The sequence below is a fragment of the Uranotaenia lowii genome, chromosome 2 (assembly GCF_029784155.1).
Source record: "Uranotaenia lowii strain MFRU-FL chromosome 2, ASM2978415v1, whole genome shotgun sequence".
Classification (NCBI taxonomy): Eukaryota; Metazoa; Arthropoda; class Insecta; order Diptera; family Culicidae; genus Uranotaenia; species Uranotaenia lowii.
In genome coordinates, this window is record NC_073692.1 from 213,832,207 (window position 1) to 213,844,492 (window position 12,286).

The 12,286-nt window shown below is 35.0% G+C and overlaps 1 protein-coding gene across 1 annotated transcript in view; it reads left to right on the forward strand.

Annotated features, from left to right (window-relative positions):
- LOC129743761 (protein bicaudal D) overlaps window positions 1-12,286 on the forward strand; it is a 90,171-nt gene that overhangs the window by 65,040 nt on the left and 12,845 nt on the right. The window contains exons 3-4 of the mRNA XM_055735906.1: window positions 4,429-4,794; window positions 4,866-5,003. Coding sequence (XP_055591881.1) covers window positions 4,429-4,794; window positions 4,866-5,003 — 504 coding nt within the window. The remainder of the gene's footprint in view (window positions 1-4,428; window positions 4,795-4,865; window positions 5,004-12,286) is intronic.

Here is a 12,286-nt window from a genome sequence, read left to right on the forward strand (position 1 = left end):
TGAAATTCAAAATTTTCAAAATCTGGGAAAAAAATGTAAACCGAATTCGAAAAAAAATATGAGGAAAAATACCTCAAATTTTCATTTTTTTTCCGAAACATGTCAGTCAGGATATTTTGTCAGGATCTCCTCATTTTCATTCCATACAAACGTCTTGCACAATTATAATGTTTATTTTTATGTTAACTTTCCAAGTAATGGTTACTGCTCTAAAATATCAGCTAATTTCGTCAAAAAATCTCAGAATTTTACCCGAGCAATATTCGGGTTAATACCGGATATTATTGAAACTTTTAATTTACCAATCATTTTTATTGAAATAACCGTTGGTTGATAAATTCTTTTTTCCTCCCTATTTTTGAAAACAAAATCTATAAAAAACTGTAGTTGCGTAAATTGTACCAATCGACAGTACTGAGTTTTTTTTATTGAATTTCCATTCCAGTTTCTGTCTTAGGTTTAAAATTCGTATTTAAATATTTTCAACTGATTTAACAAACATTTTCAAATCTACTGAAGTTAATATCCTAAAACGTTTTTAAATGATCATTCTCAAATTATCATTAAAACGATATCATAGTTGAGTTGCTAATATCATTGAGTGATTCTCTACATGAATATTTCTTTGTTTTTTTCATCTTATATTTTTCCAGATTCAATTCATTGAGATTTTCAAATCTTATGTTGTTTCTTCAGTTATTTTATGGTTTTTCTGAATTTTGAGAACTTACAATCTTTGTTTAAGGTACTAAACTCATTTGGATTTCTTATCTGATTTTTTCAATAATAACTGATTCTGTATTTTAAACATTTAATCTCAATTCTGTTTTTTTTTTCACTTCTACCTTTTTGGCTTTGAGGGCATCGAATGAAACTTTTGTCACATTTAGAAAAACAATTTGATATTTTTTTTTAACTGATGAGAATCATATTCATAAACATCTCATGAAAACGCTTTTTGTGTTTCAAAGATATAAATTTGAAATATACATTTGGTGAAATTTCTGCTGTGATTTTAACTTTAAATCTCCATTTTTGATATTAAATTAATATTTCGTTTCTCAAAACTTGATTTGAAATTATGATTTAGATATAAGACACTGAATTGTGGTTGTGAAAATAAATTAATTTGAAGTTTTTAATTCTTCAACTCTTATATCTGTATCTCTATAAAATTTGAATTTAATTATTTTGTTTATTATTTTTTTTGTTTTGAATTTTGTGTTCTATGTTTCAAATCTTCATAATACTTTCCATTTGTCATAAGGTGAAAATTCCTCGACGGTCAATGATGAAATGAAAAACATTTAAAATATCCATTTGGTCATTATTCGGAATTTTAGTTGGTGATAAGAGTATTAAAAAAATTGAGAATAAAATTTTGCATTAGGAAGCTGCAATCAGACCTTCATTTTTGAGAAATTTCTAAACTCTTCCGCAATGTTTGCACTTGATAAATGAAAAAATTTTATTTGAAGATACCAGAAACAAATTTCTACAGCGAAAACATGGCTATTTGAAGAGAATATATTGAACACATCTCCAATTCTTTTACACGTTTAAAATGTTTTGTATTCTCTGGGATTTGAAAAAAACATTTGAAAAAAAAAACGAATCATAGGGCCCCCCCCCGAGAAAAATTGCATCGGGCCCCCCGATGGCTTAATCCGGCCCTGGTGAACAGCCATCATACATTTTCTCCTAACTACAAATTGTCTAACATTTCTCTGGCATCGCAATATACAGGAAAATTTCGGCTTGAGTAATTTAACATTCCAGCACACAACCATTAAAAAATCACTATTATTTGTGTTTTTTAGCCTTGCGAAATTGATTAAAAATATCAGAATGCCCTTTTTCGACTCTTTCGAATTACTATTGACCTTTTTGTTCGCGATGAGATTTGGAGGAGAAAAAATTTTGACAGATTTAAACAAACACAAAATACTTTTCGTCCGTGGGATGAAGGGGGCGAAAAAGCATCGTTATGCACACTCATAAAAAGTCATTCGTCTTATTTAAAAAATCAAATTTAACTACACTAAAATAAAAAAATAATATAAGAGGATGATATTTTCAGATGTTAAATAGAAAGTTTAACACGTTTATGCTAATAACTGAATCCTTTTACAATTGACGCTTACGCCCTTTTAAAAAATCGATACCGATAAGTTTTTCCCATTGCAAGCAAGTATTGATTCTCGTTTCAAATCCCTTAACGGGGTTTCTTTCAATTTAACATATTACCTACCAACCTAAGGGTCCGGCGCCGATTGACCGACGCGACGCCTAAGGCTGAGATAAAAGATCTCCACTGCTGGCGATCCGGAGCCAGTGTCTTCACTTGCTGCCAGCCAAGGTTCTCGTCAACTGTTCGGATTTCAGCGGCTAGACTTCGCCGCCACAAGCTTTTGGGCCTGCCTCTTCTTCGATGCCCATCTGGATTCCAGTCAAGTCCAGCCTCTCTGCAAATCTCGTTTTCATCTCTTCGCAGCGTGTGCCCAATCCATCTCCACTTACGTTCCCGAATCTCGATTTCTAGCGGTTTTTGATGACACCGGCGATGAAGTTCAACGTTTGAGATCCAGTTGCCAGGCCACCAAGCGCGGATGATGTTCCGCAGGCAGCGATTCACAAAAACTTGCAGTTTTCGCGTCGTCACCGCATATGTGCACCAAGTTTCACACCCATACAGCAATACGGATTTGACGTTTGAGTTAAAGATTCGGATCTTAGTTCGTAGAGAGATCTGGCGTGAGCGCCAGATGTTTCGGAGACTCGCAAACGCAAATCGGGCTTTTCTGATCCGGGTTTCGATGTCCTTCTTGGTACCACCATCAGGCGTAATCTGGCTACCAAGATACTGGAAGCACTCCACTGTCTCAACCTGTTGTCCAGCTACCACGAAATTGGAACGATTTTCTGTATTGATTTCCATCGACTTGGTCTTTCCGACATTGATTTTGAGACCAGCTGCATTGGAGCTTGCGTCGAGGAGCGTCGAGTTTGCTCTGCATGCCTTGTTGTGTTTGGGCGAGCAAAACAATATCGTCTGCCAGGTCAAGGTCGTTCAGTTGCTCCATGGTTGAAGGATTCCACGGCAATCCTCGGTTTGGTCTACAGTCAATCGATCCAGTCAAGATCTCATCCATTACGATGAGAAAAAGCAGCGGTGACAAAATACATCCTTGTCTCACTCCAGCAGTTAACATATTGCAGACCAAATATGAGATATCTCGTTTTTTCGTTTGTCGATGGTATGCTAAACCAAAGAGCATAGCATAGCATAGAGCATAGTTATGAATTCAATATTGAAACCTAATTGTACAAAGTTAAATGCAACACTTTCGGTAATCCAAATATGAAGAATTTGTAAAATATGTTCTCGTGGTCTCTGCGATACAGAATGCCGAATGTTGATGTTCCCGGCTATGATTTTTTCGCGTCCTTAATGAGTTATAAAACACCATACTTGTTAGTTCCCATTTCGGGTACATTAGTTTTTTCGTTGAGTAAAAATTTTTATAGTACCTAACATTGTTTCAAATTGAACTAACATCACATGTTACATAGACCACCGAGCAAATGTACTTTGGATCGAGTTTTATGCTCAAAAGTAGTTGATAGGACGATCCCATGGGCATGGAAAATGTCCAACTGTTTACGCTCAAAAGTAAGCAAAAGCCAGACACACACCTTATTGCGCTAAGTATCTATTTGTTTTTGTCGACGGGTGGGTTGGACAAAAAAAATATCCTTCTGGAATATCGATTGAGTTTATTAACGTTGCAAAATATTTTGAACTTATGTTAAAAAACTGAAGAGTTGAAAAGTTAATAACAAACACTTTATTCAAAAAATATCTGTAAAAAGTTTTTTTTTGTTTTATAAAATGCATAACTGAAAATAAAACTTAAAATACTTAAAAAAGCATGAATTTCTTATTCTTTGTGGAAACATCTTTAAGCAGAATAGCTCCTGGTTTATGATTTACATTCCCTAAAACTATGTTTTCTAATGGCGTTTCAAAAATGAAACAAATATTTGACAAGAGTGCAAACATGAAGCACGCATTCCACCAGTACCTTTTACTGTTTTTTTTTCCTCTACAAGATCAACAAAAGAAAAAGCTCTTTTATTCCGAGGGAAACCACTTCTTGGAGACGATTAAAAGGCGTCAGAGTAGAGTACACTTGCTGCCTATTTTCATTAAAAGGCGGACGAAAAAAGGCTACAAAATCCTGTGTGTCTACAAAACATCCATCATCATCATCATCATCATCATCATCGTTCTCGTCGTTGCCGGCGTTGTCGTTTCCCTTTTTACTTCCTTCGAGCTTTTCAATTATTGTCAACTATATGCGCCTTGTTGTTTGCGGAAACTTGCGACTATCATCATTTTTTTCTTCTCCATCTCTTACATTCTAGGCTTTGCAAAAGTTTCAAAAAACACAACAGGTTACCACCAAATCGGGCATCGAACAGGAAGATGCTTTGCTCAATGAGTCAGCCGCGATAGAGACGTCGCTCAATTTGCAAATACTGGAGCTTGAAGGTGAAACCAAACAGTTGCGGCATGAGCTGGAACGGGTCACAAATGAGCGGGACCGGATGCTGCAGGAAAACTCGGAAATCGGCCGGGACAAATCCGGAGCCGAGGCGGAACGGGCCCGGTTGAAGGCCGAACTCAAGGACATGAAATACAGGGAAACCCGGATGCTGAGCGACTACAGCGAACTGGAGGAGGAAAACATCACCCTGCAGAAACAGGTCGCCAGCTTGCGGAGTTCACAGGTATGGTTCCATATTCTTAGTTTGGAAAAATTCGCAGAAAACTGATCATTTTTTATCATTTTGCTTTTTAGGTGGAATTTGAAGGTGCCAAACATGAAATCAGGAGACTCACCGAAGAAATCGAGCTGCTCAACTCGCAGGTTGAGGAGCTCGGCAGTCTGAAGAAGATTGCCGAGAAGCAGATGGAAGATGCGTTGACTGCGCTGCAGGTAAGTTGGCAAACTTGATTAGATGATTAATTTGATTACGTACGTACATATGTGGGACAGATTTTGTTTATTAACACAATGACGCATATGCTGAGCCAGATTACCGGCATGCATAAAAATGCTTCGCTTAATGCAATGTGCGCTTTGCGATGAGGTCTAAACAATGCGGTTGCATTATAATTTGCGCATACATTTAGAAAATTCTATAAATCATTGAAAAAACATAGAAAATAAGTTAGGGCAAAAGTACGCAACTATTGCTATTAACGTGCAACTGGGAAGATATTTCTGAATTTCATAAATAGTAGAGAGATTCTGAATAGTATAACTAGTAGAGATGTACCAAATGTTCGGCAGCTAAATACACGCGAAACCCGTTGAGCCGAATAACTCGTAACGAATGTCGGCTCACCGACAAAGTATACCATAACTGTTTTATTTGATGTTTCAATGTTGTTAGATAATTAGCCTTCCTTTGCGGTTAGGGTCTATAAAAAAAAGACATACACCGTCTTAGCCGATTTTGGCTTTACAGACTCGAAGCGATATTTCAGGAACGGTTAAAGCTAGACATGAAATATTCTGACTTTTCCTAAAACTTTCAAACGTCAAATTTCTCTCATCAATCTACCGACCAGTGCGAAGGTTCAAAATTTTACTTTCTTATTTTTTATAGTGTTTTCGTTTATTAGCAGTGGCAACCTAGTTATCCACGAGTTTTGCCCTAAATGCTGTTTTTGTGATCGTTTATTGATTCAGAAGTCCACTAGAATTGCCCGAGGTTTGAACCTCAAGCAGGCGGTTGCAACCCGTAGAAGTTGTCAGTGTTGGGGGTAAGCATAAGGTTGATTATAGCAACCATATATTTGCATCGTCCCAGGTAACGATTCTGTTTGTTTATTCAGAGAAAATTTTGCCCCGCGCCAGTGGAGAAAAACGAAAACGGCATAAAATACCAGAGTCACCCAGCCAAGAAAAAGACAATCAGTTGGTTAGAGCAGAGGTCGGCAACCTTTTGAGTCAGAAGAGCCAAAAGCTTCAAATGTTCAAAATTTCAGATTTTGAAAGAGCCACATTAAATATTTATTGTTTTTGAAAAAAAAAATCAAAACATGTGAATGATCAATGATTAGTTTTACGAAAGTAACTTTAAACCCATTAAAGTATTTTATTACTCTTGTATTTTTCTTTTTAATCTATTTCTGATAACCATTCAGTATGGATTTTCTTATGGATCGTCAACTCTTCTATCATGTTTTGATTGTTTATCACTTTGAAAACGAGTCAAGAATGTTTTAAATTCATACAAAGCTCAAATGAATACTATGCATGATGTTGAACATTTTAACAAAGGCAGAATATTTAAAATTTCTGTGGCAAAGAAAATAACAAAGAAAATGGAAATATTTTTTTAAATTTTCAAGCCAGGGTGGCCAGCAAACCGGGAAAACCGGAGAAAACCGGGAATTGAAAATGGGACCGGGAAAACCGGGAAAAAACCGGGAATTTTAAATCAAAACCGGGAAAATTCTTTATGGATCATTTTTCCCCTATATAAACCAATTGAATTCTAAAATTAATTTGTATTTTCATTTTTTTCTCAAAAGCGAAGTAAATTTTTGATCAAATTTCCATGGCGAAATTGTGGACAAAAGTCAATAATTTCCTGAAAAATCGAGACGACTCAGCACATACCTTTTAGTGCTCCCAAGTGTTTGGGTTCCAAAATTTTTTGTAAATTTACTAATTTTTGACATTTACAAATTTTCATTTTTTTTATGTATCTTTCATATGTTCGAAAAAATTGTTTTTTACAAATAAATTCAATTTTTAACCTTTTATAGCCGGGAATTCATAAGATTATGCGGGAAAAATGCGAGAAAACAGAAAAATTCAAAATGAGTGGCCACCATGTTACATGGTTAATTAATTAAATGCCCAATAGGTAGAATGAGATACCAAATGTATGTGTGATTCTTTTTCACATTTTGCGCTGTTACTGGCAATCGCATTCTTTATTGATTAAAAATTTGAAAAATACAGATCGTTTGAATGTATGAGCTAAAAATTACATTAAGATATTATCACAATAAAAAAGCTTATTTGAAAAGAAAATTCAAACCTTAGAATAATATTCAAAATTTGTGTTAGAACTTCATATTTTAAATTTGTATAACGATATATAAATTTTCTGGTTGGATTGCAAATTCAGACTTAGAGTTTAGATTAACATGCCAAGTCCAAAGTCAAGCTCTTAGAACTCAGGCTCAGGCTCAAGTATTCAAGACGAAAATCAAATAAAAATTCTAGAATAATAGGAGGAATAGAATTTAGTGGATTTTGTTCTCAAAATTGCAGAGAAAAAAAATTAAATTAGAATATCAATCAGCATTAATCAGCTTAAATTGTAATCATAAATCGAAACTGAAAGGTGTTAGGTTTTGATTTAAAGATCCGTAGTTCATCGTTGATGATTATATTTCAAATTTCATAATTCAGAAACCAGAGCCCAATAATCAAATTCTTAGTGCGATAAAGTAATTTTTAATTGGAACATCATCGTTTAAATTGAATCGAAAAAGAGTTGACAAAATTATCAAAAAATCAGAGTTTTGCAGCAGATGTAGAATGAGATATGAAGAATCGATTGGTATATGTACTTAACTCAAAGTTGATGATTTTGGCATCAAATCCTCTGATTCTGAGACCCTCAATTATATTCTTCATCCTTTGTTTCAACAATTTTCTTTAGGAATTCCAACAAACATCATCGTTGTCAGAATATTCCTACGTTTGAAAGAAGAGCTTATTTTTGTTTCCAAAAAAATTCTTCTTGTCACATTCATGTATTTCAAAACTGGGAAAATCATATAATCTCGATCGAAAAACCGGGAAAAAACCGGAAATTTTGGGAATGGAAACTTGCTGGCCACCCTGTATCAAGCTTTTTAAGTCATTCCCCAGATTTAGATAATACTTTCCAAAATCCAGAAGTATGAGGTAACATTCAACTAAAATTTATGTAGTCTAAATTTTGAATCTTCAAAAATTATGCTCCTAACAACTGGTAGAATTTTCATAGTTCATGACATCAAACGAACGTGTCTTCAAAATTTTATGCATCTAGAAAATTAAAAAATCTCATTTTTTACGTGTTACTCTTCAGTAGGCGGCATCCATAAATTACGTAACGCAAAAAATGCAGTTTTTTGACCCCCTCCCCCCGTATGTCACAAATCGTAACGCTACGACGTACCCCCCTTTGAAAATTACGTAACGCTGATAATTACCCTCCCCCCCCTATCTTCTAATGTTTTTAAATACTGATTTTCAAAGATCAAAAATAGATTTTGACGTATATTTTTAAACGTCTTAGGGGCCGTTCACATACCACGTGGACAACTAAGGGGGAGGGGGGGCGTATGGAAATGTCCACGCTTGTCCACGGAGAGGGGGGTAGGGGTTTGGGTCATGTCCACGTGGACATAGTTACTGTTTGAATCTTAAAATTACAAAGCTTTCCAGTTTAAGATTAAACAATTAAAAACCTTAGAAACCATTTGAATGCAAGTAATAAATATGATAATTAAGAAATTTAAATTTTGTAAAATTATTTTATATCAGGTAATGCTATTTATTTATTTTTTAAATCAGTCATTTCAATAGCACATATGCAATAAGTAGTGTTTTTAACTGTCAAATGAATTTTTGAAAAAAAAACAATTTCAAATCTGTCCACGTGGACATCCGGGGAGGGGGGTAGGGGTTTGCCAAATGTCCACGCTTGTCCACGGAGGGGGAGGGGGGTATCAAAAATCTCATTTTTCTGTCCACGTGGTATCTGAACGGCCCCTTACAAAACGGAATTTATATCCATCCAAATCGCTTCTTAGTACTCAATGATGATAACTTTTTGATAAAATAAATTGATTGTCTTAATCCGAGTTGCTCTGTGCTTGTTCACTTATGATCTACCTTGTTTACTTTAGTTTGTTAAAGGAGTATAACTTGTTATGCAAAATATATTCCACTAAGTAATATTCTTCGGAATAATCAAAAATGCATTTTTTTAAATCAACTGAGAAAAAAATAGTAAAATTTCCGTCTTAAAGTTGAACTGAGTTCTTGGGAGTAAATGAACCTCATATTCGGTTTTCCAACGGTTATTTCACGGATTTTCAATCTGGATATTCAATCAATGTCGGAGTCTATCTCAGAATCTTTAAAGGGGAAAGGATACAAACCAGTTTCATTCATGTTGAAGCCTACAAATTTTAAGCAGATTTTGGTATGTTTATCATTCCGCGCAAATGGCATGACATCAAAATAGCAGCGATTAAGTAAACTGAAATTTTTGAGGAAAAAAATCGTTACGTAACGATGAGCATACCTCCCCCCCCTCCCCTATGTCACAATTCGTAACGCTCGAGCTTACTTACCCCCCCTAGGAGCGTTACGTAATTTATGGATGCCCCCAGTATTGTTCTTCCAATTGAATGAAATAATACAATTATTGTATATTATTCATCAATGCTTGCTAAAGCTTAGATTATAGGAAAAAATTGTGGTTTAACCAGTATGAAGCTGTGATTATATGATTTTGTAGCATTCATAGAAAATTCGTGCCAAATAATAAAAAAAACAGTACATTTGTACTCTCAAAATCAGTTCAAGGATACTTTTGAAGATTTAAAACAAAAATTTATTTAAAAAAATTAACGGTGTTTAACTCTTAATCGAAAATGAAGATAAAATGTCGTTTAAAATTTGTGTGCTTTTTTTAAATAATGGCTGCACACATCACACTTGAAATTCAAAATGTGTTTCAAGACTCAAAGATTTACATTTTTATTTCAATACATACAATTTAATTAAGGTACACCGGGGTAAGTTTTTTTCAAACTTTTAATGCAGAATGTTAAATTTACTTGTAATCTATCCAATAACTGTAAAAGAGATACGGTTCCGATAATTGCGGATGTTTACGGTGACTTTTTGTAAATTTTCTATTTTTAACTACGATGTCGAGTTGATGTACATCTTTTTCAATCGCAAATTTCTCGTTAACTAGCTGGCTCTTGCCGAAAAACATTGAAATAATCTTTACATTCGAAACAACCAGTTAGGAAAAGAACCGACGGTTAAAATTTGAGAAAAATGGGTTTATCTAATATTTTGTCTCTAAACCCTACCTGGGGTAAGTGGGGACGGCTTTATATATACCTGATGTTTACACATTTTTTCAATTTTCTCTCCTTCATTCAATACAATTTAGCTTTATTTAGCACTAGCTGACCCGGTGTGCTTTGCTACACCTTTCAGAATCAAATGATATTTTCAAAAATTATTTAAATTTTTATTGTTTTATTGGCATTATTTTAAATCAAATTATAAAATAACCACAACCACTTAAAAATTAGAGCTGCAGCTGGAGTTTTAAATTGCAACACAAAGATAACTTAAACCAATATTCTGAATCTTGCTCTATAAATTTGTGTTAATGATCTGATAATTAAAATCTGTCTGAAGGGTCTGGATAAATGCTAAAAAACTGATAACAGAGCCCCCTCCACTGTCCTTCCTTTCATCCCCTGTTGAATGGAGGTCGTGATCTTTAATAATCATACCCATTTTTTTTTGTTCCCAAAAATCCTCTAATATCAAATATAGTTCCATTGGTTGATAAGTTTTTAAGCCTTACAACAAAATGTGTATGGAGCCTCCTCCTTTCTTCCCCTCTCTACACTGTAAAGCGTAAAGCTCTATAAGAATCGTAGAAACATATCTCGTAATCAAGTACCTTTCCATGCCAGATTTGTCTCTATTTGTTGGCTTCGTTAGCATAAATTGAGAACTTATGCTTACAAAATTGTATTGGGCTCACCTCCCTCTTCCTATGTACTTACTCACTGAAAGGAGGATGGTGTGTCAGATAATCATACCAAAATGATTTTCCATGTTGAGTTTTGGAATTGTTTCACATAGAAAAAGTATTTTTCGTACTCAAATACTTTTTGATACCAAATTTGGTTTCATTTGCTGAATTAATTCTCGAGTTATGCAAAAAAAAATTGTATATAAGCCCCCCTTTCCACCTTTATATCTTTCCACTGAAAAAAGGTGGGGCTTCAATTTATGATAGAAACAACGTATCCAAATTTCCTCCATTTGTTCAATTTGCTCGATCAACTCTCCAGTTATACTGAAAATTTTAAGGAAGACCTCTCCTCTCCTTTACATCCACCTCATATTCACATATTCACAGAAGCATTTCTCATACTCAAATATCGTTCCATGCCAAATTTGGTTCCATTTACTATTGTACTTCTTGAGTTATGCAGTAAAAATTGTATAAAACTCCCCTCCCTCTTTCCTTTCTCTCCGCTGGAAAAAGGAGGGGGTCTCAAACAATTATTAGAACATGTCACGTTCCCAAATACCCGCCCATGCCAAGTTTGGTTCCATTTGCTTAATTAAATTTTGAGTTATGTAAAAATATATAAAAGAGCACCCCCCCCCCCACCTTTTTTAATCTCCTTACTGGAAAGAGGGAGAGGTCGCAAATAATCATAGATATATTTTTCGTATCTAAATACCCTCCCATGCCAAATTTGGTTCCATTTGCTTTAGTAGTTTTTGATTTATGTAAAAAAAATAAAAATAGCCCCCTCCCTCCTTCTAATGGAAAGAGGGAGGGGCCTCAAATAATCATTGAAATATTTTTCGTATCCAAATACCTTCCCATGCCAAATTTGGTTCCAATATCTTGATTAGTTTTCGAGTTGTTTGAAAAATTGTATGGTAGCCCCCCTCCCCCTTCCTATCACGCAACTGAGAGGAGGGAGGGGTACCTAATATTCCTAGAAATATTTCTCGTTCCCAAATACAACCCCATGCCAAATTTGATACCATTTACTTGATTGGTTCTCGAGTTATGCCAAAACAAATTTTTTGTTCGGGTGGCCCCTCCCCCCCTTCATGAAAGAGGTCTCAAACCATAATAGGAACCTTCCCCGGCCTCCAATACCCCCACCTGCCAAGTTTCACGCAAATCGGATCAGTAGTTTTCGAGTCTATAGGGAACAGACAGACAGACAGACAGAAATTCATTTATATATATATAGATTCAAATCATGAAAAATTGGTTGGGCTTGTGATATAGCTCAGTTGGCAAGTCTGTTGTCTCCTGAGCCGATGTCCGCGAGTTCGAGCCCAAGAGTAAACATCGAACACAGTTGTACCGGATAGTTTTTCAATAACGATCCGCCAACTGCAACGTTGAT